Raw genomic sequence first — 18,505 nt, forward strand, 5'->3', positions numbered from 1 at the left:
GTACCTACCCCTAACCCCTAGACCCCCCCCCCCCCGGTGGTGCCTAAACCTAAGACCCCCCTGGTGGTGCCTAAACCTAGGACCCCCCTGGTGGTGCCTAAACCTAAACCCCCCCTGGTGGTGCCTAAGACCCCCCCCCCTGGTGGTGCCTAATCCTAAGACGCCCCTGGTGGTGCCTAAACCTAAGACCCCCCTTTGTGATTGCTTTATTGTGTGGAGAATAATGTTTTAAAAACAGTAAGGCCTCGTTCACATCAAATGCGGTGCTGTACGTTTTTTCCCACTGCGGATGTGTGCGTTTTTTTAGTGCAGGGCAAAAACAATGCATTGCTATTCGTCTCGTTCACATCTATGCGTTTCCAACGTACGCGTTTTTGAAACGCATAGATGCATGCATATGTGTGCGGAACGCGAACAAACGCATAGCAATGAAAGTCAATGGAAACGCAGATGGCCGCATGACCATGCGTTTTTTTATGCGTATTTGGCGATGCGTTTGGGGATGGACAACGAGAAATGTCCAGGTGTCCAAAAACGCATACTAAATAAAGACGCACACAAACGCATTTAAAAACCGCATACAAACGCGTACAAATGTACGCGTTTTGTCCATGCGTTTTCTGATGCGTTTCCCAAGCACACCAAACGCAGAATATATGAACGAGGCCTTAAGGATAAAATATATTGCAATTTACGTTACGTACTGATCGCTTTATTTTGTGAATAATAATGTTTTACATAATAACAAAAAGAAAAGATCATCTGTGTGGGCATAGAATCAAAAACCATTAAGCAAAGATAAAGCTTAACATAATCTTTATTAAACACACTGAGACAAAAAATATAAAACCAATTAAAATTGGGTGGCACCCACTGGGGGACACTGATACAGTAATCAAATAACGTAGTCAACGATAGCATAAACAATGCACAGCGTATAAGTAATGCACCAGACAGAAGTAACAAATACAACAGGATGACACCTATATTCCAGTGTATAAAAAATGTGTACACACAGGAACAGAACAATATTGATAGTAATTGATCGAACAGCAAACCAATTAGTGGGCACAAACAGACCTCTGTAAAAATAAATCACAGTGCTTAAATCTAGCCTGGAGTGGAACTGCCACAAAAACGCTGTTAGATGCTGCGGTGCCGTAAAAGAGATGTAAAACAATTACCTGCTGGTGCTAGTATCAGTCAAAGTTGTCCCCCGGGTGCGCCCCTCCACGCGTATCGCGGCAACGCCGCTTTCTCAAGAGGTGCCAATAGCGTAACTAGTGCGCATTGATATAGTCTGTGTATAGTCTCCGGGGGAAAGGTCAATGTCGAATAGAGCATGCGTGGCCACGCATGTACGCAGTGACACCGCTCGTCTCACACAGAGCGAGCAGTGCGCCTGCGTATGAGGTCAATGGGAGACTCGATGTTTACGATAATAGAAGCAATAGTTTGCATATATACAATAATAAACATATAAACATATACATGCTGCAACACTGGAAAAAAGGTAAAAAGGTAATAAGCCTAGTGAACTTGATACTATATAGAGAGTACATATATACTATATAAAAAATATATTAAACGAATGAATATATGAATAAATAATTGATAAAGAGGAAAACTCCATCTAGTGGCCATATTATAAAATACCAGAAACATCAATGTGAACTAAAAATGAGTTATGCTTATACATATTACATGTTTATATACAAATGTGGTGATTAGAACTGCACATCAATGCAGTAAAGTGCAATGGGTGGATGTTTTACAAACCGTAAGGGATAACATTTTAATATGTTAACGACAATGATCGTGGGGAAATGTGGAAAACATAAATTAACAAAAATGTAATGATAAAACTTTTTTTACGCGGGCGCCCTTTTTTCCCGGTGGGCGCCCATCAAACGATAATTAATATGGCAGTCTACGGCGGTGCCCTTTTTGTCCACTTGCCTCATGCGCCAGAATTTACTGTTTCCCATGTTACTGTCTAGGCCCACCAATGATACACAGAATCTGCTAGAAGTCAAATCTGCAGACATTCAGACTTCCCCCAGCTACTTAAAATATCTGGGTATCAAGATTCCTATAAATATATTGCAGACCTATCATCTAAACTATACCCCTATCATAAAGCCAAGTGTTGCACGAATCAGTTGCTTGGAAATAACTCCCTTTGTCTCTCCTTGGGAGAAAAATTGTTGCAAAAATTTTACATTTTAAAATGCATATATACAAAATGTACATTACAGTTCTTTTCTTCTTGTGTTTGTGTCACTTACACTAGGTAGAAAAATGCTAACAGATCTGACAGATATTGAACTAATAAATCTTCTCAAGGGAGATTCTCAGTATTACCTTTATTCTTTACAAACAAACTTTCTGGAAATTATATATACAATGGCTGTATGTCAGCTAGCTTCACACACTATTTTGGAAGTTGGATTGAACAACTGTCATTCAGAGAGTGCTTTTGTAGGTAAAGGGATAACTAATACTCCCACTTGGGAAGATGGGCTAGTCCAAAACCTGCAATTCGCACTTTCTGACCTTCTGACTCTATGTTCACCATTTTTTGCAACACATAAAGGCTGCTATATTGTACTTAACACTTTATATTATTCATCATTTCTCTTCTTTTTGATTTCACTGATGTATGTTACTATAATAGATGTATATCAGGAATTGGTTTTTGTACTGATTATTTATACTCCTCCCTCATTATTTGCTTGTGGTCCAGCATCACACACTGTATTTGAACTGATGTGATGCTGCAGATTTTTAGACCACAACACTTTGAGAGTGGTTTATAATACCTTGTGTATTATCTTACACTTTGGTCTTATTGTAAACTCTTTTTTGAGGAGCTTTTTATTTCATCAATATTGGCATAGGGGCTCCTTGTGGCTCGGGAGGGTCTGCCCTTGTTTTTTATTGTTTTTAACTATACAGTTGACTTCAATAAACTTATATTTGTACCATATGCTGTTTCTTGCTCCATTTTTTCCCTTATTTTTGAATATATACACATACAGTATATATAGGAAAATTCTTTGAAGTATGGAAGCCCTTTTTCATGAGCTACACAACATTGTTGAACCATTTAAAGGATACCTTAGGTAAACACAATATTTTTTTTTACTTATCTGGGATTAATTCCAGCCCCTTAAGCTTGTAGGTCCCTTGCTGTCCTCCCAGACCGCTTCCTTGATCCGCTGTTCAGGTCAGAACAGTGAGTAACCAGTTGCGCACTACTGTGCATGAGATGGCACCTCCTTGATCTCACTCCCATGGCTGTATAAGGGGCTAAAAGGACCAAAAAGCCCCCTTACTAAAATGCTATGCAAAGCAGAGATTTTCTTTCTAAAAACAGAAGGTACTTGCAATTACTCAGGTTGGCGTGTGCTCCTGAGGAGTCCCACAGTGCATCAGTGCTGAATATGCAAATCATCCTTGTATGTCCCTGAAGGCTAAACATACCCTCCAGCTTGTTAATTGTACAGAACCACAATAATCCAGCATGCATATAGACTGTTTTGGAATAGTTGGTCCTCATTAGTGCATGGCATGGATTAATGTGGCTCTGTGGGGTAGGACTTGGACACCCAGAGTAACAGATTGCCCATCATGCTCATGGTGAACCAGAACTTCTACGAGTTTGTAAGGGGCTAAAAAAGGATCAAGAAGCTTACTAAAATCAGAGCTATTTTTTGTTTTGTTTTTTACTTTATATGATGGTGGACAATGATGCAATTAGTTTGGGTCTGTGTTTTCTGTACTATAATTTGACATCCTCTTTGTCAATGTTATTGACAACGTTTTTTTACATTGCTAGTCTAATATTATTATACTCCCCTTTTTGAGGTATTTGTAATGTGGTATATGCAGCTGCTTTGTTAGATCTGTCCTATATTAGAATCAGGGGAGCAATGGCATAGTAAAAGGAGAAAAAGTTGAACACATCTGTCATTTGACACTGTTTTTGATTGATTTATTTAAATGGGTATTTGTTACAGGTCAAATTCTCAATTTGTCTTGTATATTTTTCTACTCGTGTTCTAATAAAAATGTATTTAAAGTGAACACGAGGTGAAAATACACTGATGAAATAAACAATTGGATCTGTCCTCCTACACCTAAAATGACTTTTTTTCTAGATATCCCATGGTTTTATTTTATATTTAAATATTTACAAAATAGATTGGAGGTTTTATTGTATCTTCTCATTGGCAGTTTATTAAGAGTCACAGGGCCATATGCAATTCACATTTTCTCCTGCGTTTTCTCCTAGGAGATCATTTTTCATCTTCTCACTTAAGATAACTTTTCAGCATTTTGCAATTGAAAAACCACAAAAATGTAGCTAAAAAGTACTATTAAAATTATTGTGAGCATTTTCTAGCTTGCTGGTGGTTTCAAAGGCATTTTATTTACAAGTTGGAAAATATCACCTAGGAGAAACCAGAGGAGAAAAAGGTAATTGCATTTGGCCCCCAGAGATAAAATACATGAGCTATTGACCTTTTTTTTATCTCTCCCCTTCCCTCAAAAGTTGTATTAATTCTGCCAGATAAAGTTTTATGTCTGTAATCTTTGAGGTTTACTATACTTTCGACAAGGTACCTGCAAGACAGAAGCTGTCGCTTACATGCCTGAAAATTAACTCTTTCAGGCAGCAAAATGAAAAAAAGATAAACAGCCTGGTTATTAATATGCTTTGTACTGTTTATCTCATCATGTAACATGTCACCTCGGGTACACTTTAAACACACACACACACACACACACACACACACACACACACACACACACACACACACACACACACACACACACACTCTTTACAGAGCTTGTAAAAGAAAGTTAGTAGGGTCAACCTTTGTTACCGCCAGTCAATAGATTAGTCAAGGTGTTAAAAGTGGGTAAAAGGGCTCCTGTCCTGTGCAGCTTATTACTCATGCAGCAGGATGGGAGAACAGTTTCATAGCAGCAATACTAATAGCAAAAATAATACAGAGGATTGTGGTGGTAAGGCTGCAGAGAAAAGCAGCAGCCTAACTTGATAAAGGTAACCTGTAGTCTCTCCGCTTACTAAGTTATCAAGATATATTTAGATTTGTGCCTGAAGCTGGACTTTAAATAGATAACAGTTGCATTGCTGAAAGCAGTTCTCCCTTCAAAAGCTAAAATAAAAAGAATTCTGTAATTCGGAGTAGACAAACTGAATTTTCTGAAATAGCCCCATCTTATAATTACATGTTATCTCTCATTTGAGCACTTAGTACTCAGTCACAAATATCTTAATACAATTATGCCGGCAGACAGGAAATGCTTTCAACCTCTCGTCTCCAAACAGCCAAATTGAAAACATTCTGCGTAACTTATGGAAAACCATTATATCAATGATTAAAGCAGAATAGCTATTTCCTAAATTCTTCAATGCTTGCACTGAATCAGGTTGCAGGTTTCTCACAGCAAGAGATGAAATAACAGTAGCTGCTTTAGTCAATGCAGCAGAAATAATTTTATATTTAAAAAACACCTGAACTAATGCTGGGAATACACGCTTCGTTTCTGCCGTGCGTTTCTCCTCTCAATCGTTTTTGCCGCTCGATTCTGCAGTTGATTCTCTTATCTTCCCCTAGTTTTTCTTATCTTTTTCCATTCACTTCTATCAGCAATCGAACGGCGAAAGAATCGAAAGGGAGATCGGACATGTCGGAAATTATCTATCGAACTATCTAATCACCTAAAAAACGAACCGTGTATTCCCAGCATTAGAGGGATATGGAGGCTGCCACATTTCCTTTCAATGCATATTGCCTGGCTGTCCTGCTGATAATCTCCCTCTAATACTTTTACCTAATCAAGCATGCAGATCAGATCTGACTGAAGTTTGACTGAATTTGCCACATGCTTGTTTCAGGTGGGTAATTCAGATACTGCTGATGCATGAAAGATCAGCAGGGCACCAGGCAACTGGTATAGTTTATTACACGGTCATAAAATCTGATAAGTCACATGATTAGTCTGACAGTTACATGGCAGGGTCGGGCCAAGGCAGTGGCGAGAGAGGCTCCAGCCTCAGGGCGCAGCATAGAAGGGGGCGCACAAGTCACTCGGCTATCATTCCCCTATTGTGTTTAAATCAGAGAGAAATAAGAAAAAGGGATACATGGCAGTGACTGCAAGCCAGAAAACTACAGATTAAGGTATTGGGGGTTTGGGGTCCCTGGGGCACCTCTTAGTCTAATAGCAATCAGTGTGTGACGACTGGGGTGGGAGGGATGGGGGGCACACTTTGGTGTCTCAGCCTTGGGTGCTGGAGGACCTTGTCCTGGTTCTGATACATGGTTTGATTTTATAGCTTTACACCCCCACTTAAAGTGAACTCATCCGACCTATCAACTAGCACACACACACTGCACAGCTAAACATTTATGTTGGTTTTGGCGGTGACTTTGGCCACAACCCTGTTTGACAGACAGTCTTGAGAAAGTCAATGAGGGTTTGCCTGTTACTACAAGATGCACAACACCAGATGGGAGATTGATGGTTCCTTACATGCTGCCAGCAGCAGAGCAATTCAACTGGAGACATACAAGAGTGGATTTCCCATCCAGTGTCAGCTCAGCAAGGGCAGTTTGCACAAGCACAGATATTCCAAATGTTTAATAATCAGGAAACACAATACTTTGCAGGACCGGTGAGACCTCCCTCAAATTTCACCTAACCTGGGATAAATGAAGCGCACATTAGCAGGGGCGTTGCTAGGATCCCATGAGATCCAGGGCACTTTTGGGCACTCCCGCCAGAAAATGGGTGTGGCCATGTACCAGAATGTGGGTGTGGCCATGGATGGAGCCAAATTTACATGAAATTAACAGTGGTCTAAGTAGGCCTGCCCAGCAAAATGATGGATAAAGCTCCCTCTCCTTTAATACAAAAAACAAGAATGCAGCATATCATATAAATAGGTAGTGTCACTTAAAGAGACTCTGAAGCGAGTCTAAATTCTCTTTTTTAACTTGTATTCCTGTCAAGGAGGACCATAACCCCTGCTAAACCGCCGCTATCCTGTGGCAAAACAAGGGGTTTCACAAGATTTTCTGGCAGATTTACTGCCAGATGGATTATTTCGAACATGTCCGATCTGATTTCTGATTGGTTTTCTGATCGATTTTCCATTCACACTTATGGAGGGGCCTTAGTCAGGGAGGTGACAAAGGACCCGATGGTCACCCTATCAGAACTCCAGAGGTTGTCTGTGGAGAGAGGAGAATTTTCCAGAAGGACAACCATCTCTGCAGCAATCCACCAATCAGGTCTGTATGCATACCTCCCAACTTTTTGAGATGAGACAGCGGGACAATTAAGCCACCCCCCGACACAACCCCAACCACACCCCCTGACACACCCCTAGTCTAATATATATATATATATATATATATATATATATATATATATATATATATATATATATATATATATATCTTAAAAAAAATAATTGTGGGTGGGGAGAAGGGTGAGGGTGCCCATGGGTGTGGAGGTAAAAAAATGATTGAGGCGCCAGCCGGTGGATGTGGTGTGTGGGATGCGGGTCTGGGATAGTATTGTCCCTCCCCCCCCTCCGAATGTGCCCCCCAGTGTCCTCCTGTATGCAGAGATAAGAGCGCAGCGGAGCGGGCAGTCTTACCATTCCTTCTCACGTACGGGCATCTGGTCTTCTCCGCTTCCTGCTTCCTGTGACGTCACAGGAAGTAGATGGAAGACCAGATGCCCGTACGTGAGAAGGAATGGTGAGACTGCCCGCTCCGCTGCACTCTTATCTCTGCATACAGGGGGACACTGGGGGGGCACATTCGGAGGGGGGTAGGGACAATACTATCCCAGACCCGCATCCCACACACCGCATCCGCTGGCTGGTGCCTCGATCCTTTTTTTGCACATCTGACCCCCCAGCCGCCCAGGACACTGGGGGGGGGGGGGGGGGGTCATAACGGGATAGCGGGACAGCCCCCCCAAATCGGGACTGTCCCGCCGAAAACGGGACGGTTGGGGCTATGTGTGTGGTAGAGTTGCCCGACGGAAGCCACTCCTTAGTAAAAGACACATGGCAGCCCACCTGAAGTTTACCCCAAGTAAACTTTTTTAACATTGTCATTATGTGGTGGTGTGTGTAGGATTCTGAGGAAAAATATGAATTTAATCTATTTTGGAATAAGGCTGTAACAACAAAATGTGAAAAAAGTGATGCACTGTGAATACTTTCCAGATGCACTGTATATTTATGGCGCATGGATGATATTAGCAGTTTCATTTACAAATTTTTACCATGTCAGCTATATTAGCAGTTTCAGTTATCGATTTCGACTTTTCATAAAGGGGGGTTTAATGTCAGGTATGGGTAGGGGTTAGACTGATAGGCCAGATAGGAAAGCCCTTAATTGAATATCGGTACAGTTACTGATATTCTATTTATCTTCAATTAATTACCCAGGCGTCCTTTCACATGCAGCTAGTGTTAAGCTAAATGCTCACCACCTGACTAAGTAGCACCATTCAGCAACGTCCCTCTGACGATAAGCATTCCCACGATCAATCTTCCGGCTGGCTTGTACACGCAACTGCACACAATGTGTATTGGCAGGAAGTCAAGTGATCGCAGTACTTTGCACGGAGTCATCTGGGATCTTAAAGATCCAGTCCGCCGCAATGGTCATTATCACTGCACGCCGCTAAACATTGTTCTTGTAATCTTGCCCCTGTAGCCACATTGTGAGATATGAAAAATCATCGCTCGTTGCTCAAAAAAAACCCACAGTTTGCTGGAAAAATTGTTGGGAAAATTGTGTAGTGGGTACAGGCCTTTAGGAGTAGGTGAGTGGGTAATGTTAGGTGTAGATAGAAAGGGGTTACTGAGTTAGGCATAGGTAGCGGAGGGGCCACGCATGCGCAGAAGAGACAGACTGGCTTGACTGAGCCCGATTACTGGGACCACTAGCAGGTGAACTGAGGCGCTCAGGTGGATGGCAACTCAGGGTTGCTTATGGGGCTGGAGGAAGCCCCGAGTAAGTATCAAATCTTTTACATTTGTCATCTCAGGTACACTTTAAAGGACCACCACCACCAGTGAGTTGCTCAGTCAAGAGAAGTGTAACATCTCTATGATTACTTATAAACATCAAGTGTAATGAAATATAGACTGGACATTTATAATGTGTCACTTTACTAAAATGTTATGTCCTTCAAAAACTATTAGCTACAACAGGTTTTAATATCCCTCAAAGTGTCTCTCTGGTCATCTGTCTGACCACCTCCCCAGGAGGTATTCAGATCTCCATACTTGACTGACATTTTAAGACACAACGGAATGTGTGGGTTCTTATTTAGCTGAAAGCTTAAAGGCTCATACACACATCAGACCATAGTCTTTTGAAAATGAAAGATCACAGACCAAGTTTACCCCCTTCCATGTAGTATGAGGGCCATACCTACACAGTCTATTCTATGGAGCTGAACTCCCCATCAGACAGAAATCTTTGCAAGATGCTGCACACAAAGATGCTGTACACATTCAAAAGATCAGTATCTGCAAAAGATCTGTTCCTGCAAAATGCATTCATAGTCTATGATATCTGCAGATCATCATACACACCTTCTTTAACAGACATTCATCTGCAGATCAGATCCACCAGGATGGATTTTCAGATCTGCAGATGATTGTCTGATCTGCAGATGAATGTCAGTTAAACAAGGTGTGTATGATGATCTGCAGATCTCATAGACTATGAATGCAGTTTGCAGGAACGGATCTTTGGCAGGAACAGATCTTTTGCAGATACTGATCTTTTGTGTCTGTACAGCATCTGTGTGTGCAGCATCTTGCAAAGATTTTATCTGATGGGGAGTGCAGCTCCATAGAAAAGACTGTGTAGAGTATGGCTCTCATACTACATGGAAGGGGGTAAAATTGGTCTGTGATCTTTCATTTTCAAAAGACTATAGTCTGATGTGTGTATGTGGCCTTAGACTGGCCTTTTTTCTGAAAGAAATTGCTGATAAAGTTTCATATCAAGTACTGTGCTAGAAATAGAAAAGTACAGCCCAGCTCACACCCTTCCAAGAGTTTTAATATTAACAAACACCCAGTAGATAGACTAGAACATATTAAAAGTGTCTAAGGGCAGTGTTCAGTTCCATTTTTTGCTAAGTTTTCTCCTAGGAGATCATTTTTCATCTGTTTACAATAACTTTTCAGAACTCTGCAACTGAAAAAGCACCAAAACGTAGGCTGAAAAATATTGTCATAATTATTTGGCGTACAGTATTTTCTTTCTTCCTGGTTGCTTAAACCTTATTTTATTGATAAGGTGTGACAATATCACATAAAATATAATATCTCATAAAATAAAATAGGAGAAAAACTTAAAAGTGAATAGAACAAGTGCCTATATCTTTTAGCCTTTAAAGGCCAGGCACACATGTTATCTTTCTTCAATGCCATATCCATTGAAACAACACAGAGCTTTTTAAGGGTATATCCTGCTTTTTAAGTACCGCTACAAATATATTCCTTTTTTCAATCTACTTCTTAAATTTTCCAAATCTACTTTACTGTAACATTCCTTCTTTGCTGCCTTATTAGAAATGCTAAGTCACGACCAAAATCCCATGATACATTGTTTTACTGTCAAGCATGCACATGCTCTGTGTGTCAAGCTGTGCTACTACAGAGAAGGGGGAGGAGAAGTGTGGCCCTATGTCTTACAGACCCCATATTCTTGGTGAAAATTCGTCTGTAGTTTATTCGGAAAACCAAATACAGTTTCCCAACTGAAAGTGAGCATTTTTTTATAAGCTGTTAACAAGTGGAAAAATTGAGCAGGCTAAGAAGACATAAGGAAAACACTTATGTGAGTGTGAGAGATGTAGTATATTTTTATTGCACCTATCCTGGAAAACATGTTAAAGGAAGAGCTGTGCTTTAATGTTTTTTTGGTCAAAATGTGGGGTTTTTTTGCAAATGTACAAAATGTGTTTTTTTTTTTATCTGTATAAATATGTTTAATTCAAACACAAATCTTATGAAATATGTATCCATGACATTCAGTTTGCAAAGCAGGTTGGGTTTGTTAATGTAAGTAGCCATTATGTAATTTCTAATAACCAATGGCAGGTTAGGTAATTCCCCAGTCTGTTCATATATACACGCCACCAGTAGTAGGACAATGACAATGGTGTGAGGAGGAAAGCCTGCACTGTTTGTGAGCAAATTCACTCATAAAATGTGTACATTTTTATTCCAGTCCTGTGCTTGTCCATAAAACTTTGCACAATCAAATTTCATAAATGTGCCATGCAAGGCACATCAATCTGCCCATTTTCAGTGCAGATACCACATTGGTACTGTTGTCACAAATGACTTTTCCAACACTGAGGCTGTGAGTGGTCACACTGGTCAGCCACTTATCAGGCTGTGTCTGCAGAGCAGACACAGGAGTGCAACTCCGGTGTTGCTTTTTTCTTCAAGGCACAACATCTGCAACACAACATGACACATCATACCTGCACAGTGGGACAGACACTGGGGAGCTTGGGGGCACAGTGGAAGAGGGCGGCGCATCGGAAGTGTAGGACTCAGCTGAGGAAGAGACTACAAAGGAAGGATAAGGAGTAGACGTGGCTGGCCTGCATGTAACAGAGGCACGTACTCCACTCGACTCCACATGACAGCCACATAGTCCTTCTTCCCCCCCCCCCCTTCCCCATCATCACCATGCTTACCCAGAAGGCAGAGAATGTAATGTACCTTCCTTGCCCTTATTTTGAAGACCAGGTGTCTGTGGTCAAATGGACCTTAAAGAGAATCTGTATTCACAAAATGAAGTATAAAACAAACATCCCTGCCTGTTTGGGGTCATCTCCTAGCCCCCTCTGTAATATTTTTGCTGCTCTCCGCTGCAATAAAGAGGGTAAAAAACCTGTTTTATAAACTGTTTTGTAAACAGAAAAGATGGCCACCAAAACAGGAAGTACATCAGCAGAGCAGTGAACTCAGTTAATACACAGTGAGTACACAGATAATTCAGTGAGTTACACATTGAATTCAGTCTCCAGAGGTTATGTGCAAGATTTGAAAGAGTTCTGTGTCAATAAAGCATGACAACCTGTGCCTTGGCTCTGCACTCATGTCAGCCTGACAGGCAGCTTCCTCCTCAGCCAGCTATTCTTTGTTCAGTTTATCAGTCTGTGTTTATCAGCATCACAGATAGCAGACAAGCTGACAGTGAGAGCAGGGACATTGGCTGTGAGGAATAATCATCACAGAAGCACTGGAGGGGCTTGAAAGGAGTTAACTTGTTCACATTACTGAAGAGTTGGCAGCCTTCCAGACAAACAGGGGAAAGATAAGTTGATTTATTACAGAGATCGTGCAAGTAGAAAGTGCTGCAGTAAGCCAGAACACAATGGAACAGCATTAGGAACTTGTAGGATAGGAGAAATACTGCTAAAATGTTTGTTACAGAGTCTCTTTAATCCCAACACTGTGTGCCAGATATTTGTTCACCTGCTGCTCAATGGCATAGCTACAGACCTCTGGGCCCCTGATACAGAATTTGTAATGCCCACCCACCATTCTTTTATTAACCACTTCAGCCTACAGTGTTTTTAACTTTATGCATTTGAGCAACTTTCACCTCCCATTTATTCACTAATAACTTTATCATGTCTTATCCCAGTGAATTGATCTATATCTTGTTTTTTCCACCACTAATAAGGCTTTATTTGGGTGGTAGATTTTGCTAAGAATTATTTTTTTTTAAATCCATTTTAACAGGAAGATTAAGAAAGAAATGGAAAAAAAAATATTTCTCAGTTTTTGGCCGTTATAGTTTGAAATTAATACATGCTACAGTAATTAAAACCCATGTACAGTATTTTATTTGCCCATTTGTCCCGCTTATTACACCATTTAAATTATATCCCGATCACAATGTATGACGTCGATATTTTATTTGGAAATAAAGGTGCATTTTTTCAATTTGCGTCCATTACTATTTACAAACCTATAATTAAAAAAATTACATTAATATACTTCTTTGACATGCATATTTAAAAAGTTCAGACCCTTAGGTAACTATTTATGTTGTTTGTTTTTTTTAATTGTAAATTTTTTAATTTAATTTTTATTATAAATGTTATTTGGGTAATTTTTGGTGTGGGAGGTAAACCGCTCATTTTAAATGTAAAATAATGTATTTATTTAATAAAAAATGGATGTGGGTGTAGTTTTACTATTTGGCCACAAGATGGCCACAGTTAAAAAGTCCTGGATGCAATCAATCACGCTTCCAGGAACTAGGATGAAGATCGGAAACTTTTTTTTATGCAGAAAGACCGCGGCCTCTGATGAGAGGCCGTCGGTTTTTCTGTGGGGGACTTAGATCGATGAATGGGAATTATATTCCCATTCATTGATCTGTGAGCTAATGGCAGGTGGCGGCGGGAGTGCATGTGATTGCACGCCTCAGGCAGCCGCAGCAGCACAGCCCATCTGGACGAAGATATTCGTCCAGATAGGCTCGAGTGGTTAACCTGAGTGTTACGGCGCTCAGGAGGTTTTGTTAGTTTTTGCCGCTATAATTAAATAATTTGCTCACATGGCTGTAAAACCTTTAGCTAGCACTAGGCTAGCTAGTAAAGGTGTCCGGCACCCCCCGATCCAGACAGTTTATACAGCCTGGATACAGCAATCGGCACAACCTTACCCGCACAGCTCCGGTCTTCACTATGGGGAGGATCGCACATGACGTCATGATGTCGCCGACATCATGACGTCATGCGCAAACCTGATCCTCCCCATAGAGAGACTGGAGTTGTGCAGGGAAGCTGCACAATCACTGGATCCAGGCTGGGTAACGTATAAAAGGGAGAACGCAGGCGATCCGGGGGTGCCGGACACCTTTACTAGCTAGCCTACTGCTTGCTAAAGTGAGCAAATTAATTATGGGGGACTCCTGAGGACAGAGAGCGGTATGCCCGACACAGTGTCGGGCATACCGCTAAGGAGGTTAAATAATGTGCTCCCTCCCATACCACGTTGGGCAAGGGGGTTACTTGGTGACATCTTTTTCCCCCTCAAACATCTGATGGATGGAAGGCTGACTCTGGCAATGACCATGAAAAGGGCAGGCTGGAAGGTGGAGTGGAGCACAACTGGGAACTATGGAGAGGAGGAGGCAGAAGGTGGCACTCAAGGAGGCTGTCTTGCGCTTTGACAGATTCTCTCTTTATGGGCAGCCTGCCACAGGGCTTTGTGATAGGACTCCAGGTGCCTTCTCAGCGAAGTTGTTCCTACATAGGTAGTTCCCACGACTAATTCGCTGGTGACACATGATGCAGACGGCTTTTGAACTGTCAGCAGCACACACAAATACTAATGAGCCTTGTTGAGCTAGTCTAGTACCGCTAGAAGTGACCAGGCACGGCGTCTGGCTGACCCAGGTGATGGCACACTCTGCTCTTTGCCTCCTGCCAACTGTGACCTCTCCCTGCTTCCTACCCTTTTCCTCCCTCTCTGAGGCTCTGTCTCTCCCTCTGAATTCTCCTCCTCCTATGTCTCTCGTGTGGGCATCCATGAGACATCCATCACCACTTCATCATCACCCTCATCATTTACAACTTCAAACTCACAGTAGGCCACTGCAGCAGGAACATTACACCTTGCAGTGACCTGAAGACTGTCATCTGAGTATCTGCCTTGCTCCCCTCCTTCATCTGATGACAAGAACGCTTATGCGTCACTCTGATCCATCAACTTCTGAGGAAATAGCTTCTCTGAGAAATCCAATTCATTTACAGGAGCTGTGGCTATAGAGGTGCTGTGGTGTCCACATCCTGAAGAGGATGAGGAGATTTCAGGAATAGTGGCAGCATAAGAGGTGGAACGCTGAGTCAACCACCTTTTCTGCATTCTGGGAAGTAATGGCTTTCTTCTGCAGAAGTTCACATACGCCATGGCCACAGAATGATGCACTACCATGACTCCTAGAACCTCTGTACTCTGCTGCCTCTGCCAGTCACGTTTGTTATAGTGAGTGACCAGCCATAGACACACCAACTGATATCACCAAAAACAAGGGCGCCCAACTCCAGTCCTCAAGGGCCGAGATCCTCACACATTTTTGGCACAGCTCAATTTTATTGATGGGACTGAATCAGGAAAGGTGTACATCATCAAGTAGAACACATTTGCTATTTCTCTGTCCATCCTAAACACTGGCATGGATCTGGCCCTCAAGGACTGGAGTTGGGCATCCCTGACCAACAGTAACACACAGTAAGGTGACATTGGAGCGTTGATGTGACACTAACTAGAGATGAGCGTAATGACTTAATTACGATTTCGCGAAATTTCGCGTAATTAGTGTAATTACGATTATGGCCGTAAGTACATAATCGTAATGAAGAAGGATTTCGCGGAATTCCGCGTAAGCGTAATTTCCGCGTAATTTTCACATTACATTTTCACATTTTCGCGTAATTTTCACATTCCGCGGAAGCGTAATTTTCGCGTAATTTTCACATTACAGTGGGTATCGCGAAATTACGTTTGCCTTGCATGCAACCGTTTGTAAGCGTAGTTACATAACGTACTGTTGCGATAGTTCATATTACTGTAAGCGTTAATCGCGTTACGGAATGCTATTTCGCATATAAAATTCGCCATGTAGTGATATTTCGCATCAAAATTCGCCATGCAGACGAAAATGCCTTTGGCGAAAATTCGCGAGCAACCCTGCTAACAAGTAATTACGAAATTTGTGAAATTACGAAGATATGCGAAATTACGTTATGGTTTAACGCGAAATTACGTTATGGTTTAACACGAAATTATGTTATGAACGAAACGCGAAATTACGCGTTGAAAATTACGCTTACGGTATTTTCAATTACGATTTTAATGGCAATTACGCTACCATAATTTCGCATCGTAATAGCAAATTTCGCATGCGTAATTATAGTAACACGAAATTTCGAAAATTTCAGCTCAACACTAACACTAACACTGCACACCACTCACTTCATGTCCAGCAAAGGGGTATTGTAAAGTTTTTGGAAAGCATAACGGTCAGTATAAACCCATTTGGTTGAACCCTTCTTTTTTCTGACTTTAACACACTTTGTGTAAGCTCTTTAAATAATGATTCACTGAAATAATCTTTATTGCTAAAATACATTTTCTATATAGTGTTTGTTAAATTTTCTTTACTCAATATGAAAATACAATATTAATAATTCTGTGTTGTTTCTATAGGAACTGAACTGCTATCTCATTGACAATAATGGCTTTATTTTGGTCTCTGAAGATTACAGGCAGGTAAGGTATTTTTGATGAAAAAAAAATGTAATGCATAACTGTAATATATAATACTGGTAAAAGTGTTATTAAAATCACAAATGCCCTGATAATAAAAAAGTGAAGCAAGATTATGATGTAGCAAGCTGAAGAAGAGTAAAAATCGCTTTTGCTTTTTGAATGTACTGTGTGTTGCTTTAGTGGCTAAATTGTTAGCACAACTAAGGTGTATACTAATGATGCAATCTTGATTGTACAATATTACCACTAGGGACTACCTAAAGTATCTGTTCAAAGTGCATTTACACAGTTTACCCTTCTACTACATAGATTTTATAAGATTGTACAATCAAGATTGCATCATTAGTGGGCACTCAGTGCTAGATTGCTGCATTCAAGTCTCAGCCAACAGAATTTACATGGAGTTTGTATGTCACTGTGTTTGCTTGAGTTCACTCCAACTCCTCAAAACCATGGGGCGGGAATGAGCCTTGTGATCCTCACTGTTATATTTATACTGTGAATTGTTCATTTTGTTCCAGGGCCGTGCAGAGGGTCCTTAAGTTGGGTGTTATCAAATTTAAAAAAAGGGGCCTCTCCCCCCCCCCCCCAAATGCACAGTAGTACCTACAAGTTGTGGGGGACCCCCCCCCCAAGCCCCCTTACCCTGTAGTGACATGTGACCTTCACCCCCCCCCCCCCGCCCCGTCTCTTAAACTGTCCCAAACCATATCCCTGAGCCCTTCCACTTGACACATACATTCAGTTACTGAAGTACTGGGTGCATTCAATGGTGTGGAGTCAGCTGGACCTGTCACCGGTGGCCGCGCCTCCTCATTACTGGCTAAGGGGTACTTTTTGCCATGTGGGTGCTGAATGTAGATGCTGGGTGCCATGTGGGTTCTGGCTATGGGTGGGTATCAAGTGTCATGCCGGTGTTGATTACAAGTGTCATGTGAGATGTGGGTGCATGTACTGGATGTCACGTGGGTGCTGGATGCAAGAACTGGGTGTGACATGGGTGTGAATACTTGGTGCCACGCCTGTACTAGGTGCTGGTAATGGATGGGCATTGGGTATCATGTGGGTTTTAAATGCAGGTACTTTTGCTGCAGGTACTGGTTAAGTGGGTGCTTGGTGCAGATAGTGGGTGCCATGTGGAGGCTGTATGCAGGTGTGAATACTGGGTGCAATGTTAGGCCTGGGTGCAGGCACTTTGTTTCATGTGAGTACTGGGTGCCAACTACGGGGAAAAGGGGTGAGGGTGGATGTTGGGAGAAGTAGAGTTCAGTAGACATCAGTGTGGGTGCTGCAGGAAGGGGAAGTCATCGTGGGTGCTGGGGGAGAGAGAGGTCGCTGGTGTTGCTGGGGGAGAGAGAGGTCAGTTTAGGTGCTCAGGGAGGTCACTATGGGTGGGTGCCATTTAATGGTGCTCGGATACCCCTATCCACGAATTTGAGTATATCTGGAAATTCCGGATTCCCGCATCCACGGATTCAACAAACCCAGCCATGGCTAAAAAAAATCTGGAACGATCGTGATCAAAATCCAGATTTGACACTGAATCACGAATTCGAACCGGAGTCAATCACGGCGATCTACGGCCATGGATCAGGATTTTCAGGATACATGCTACAATCCCCAAAATTGCATGGATTATAAAGGTGATAAGGGGCTACAACTTAAATAAAAATTCAAAAAGAACATTTAGTTTTTGAGAAAAACTGGAAAATGTAAAAATAACCCATGATTATCACCCGCCGACTTTAGTGGGTAATAGCAAAGTCCCCTTACATTGTAGAAACACCAAATTTCCCAGATATGTTAAACAGAACAGTGGGAACAAGAGGAATTTTTTTTTCACCAAAAAAGACCTTGGGCTTGATTTACAAAACGGTGCTAACTTTAGCACTGGCCCTTAGCACGTCTAAACTCAGTTGAAATGTGAGAAGTAGTGATCATGCGCAAAGTACCGCGCGCAAAGTTTTGCGCGCGCACTGCACAGAGCGCAGGGCGCTCCACGCGAAATGCTCACTAAAGCCTAAGGGACTTAGCGTGCACATAGGATTTTGCGTGCGGTACTTAGCGCACGATCTGATTGAGAAAACTGGTGCTAACCTACTTAGCACGCCTTAA

The 18,505-nt window shown here is 41.8% G+C and overlaps 1 protein-coding gene across 4 annotated transcripts in view; it reads left to right on the plus strand.

Annotated features, from left to right (window-relative positions):
• Positions 1–18,505, plus strand: part of CACNA2D3 (calcium voltage-gated channel auxiliary subunit alpha2delta 3) — a 1,137,695-nt gene that overhangs the window by 889,257 nt on the left and 229,933 nt on the right. For all 4 annotated transcript variants that reach the window (XM_068253668.1, XM_068253670.1, XM_068253669.1 and 1 more), the window contains one exon: positions 16,328–16,390. In XM_068253668.1, coding sequence (XP_068109769.1) covers positions 16,328–16,390 — 63 coding nt within the window. The remainder of the gene's footprint in view (positions 1–16,327; positions 16,391–18,505) is intronic.

The sequence above is a fragment of the Hyperolius riggenbachi genome, chromosome 9 (genome assembly GCF_040937935.1).
Source record: "Hyperolius riggenbachi isolate aHypRig1 chromosome 9, aHypRig1.pri, whole genome shotgun sequence".
NCBI classification, from domain to species: domain Eukaryota; kingdom Metazoa; phylum Chordata; class Amphibia; order Anura; family Hyperoliidae; genus Hyperolius; species Hyperolius riggenbachi.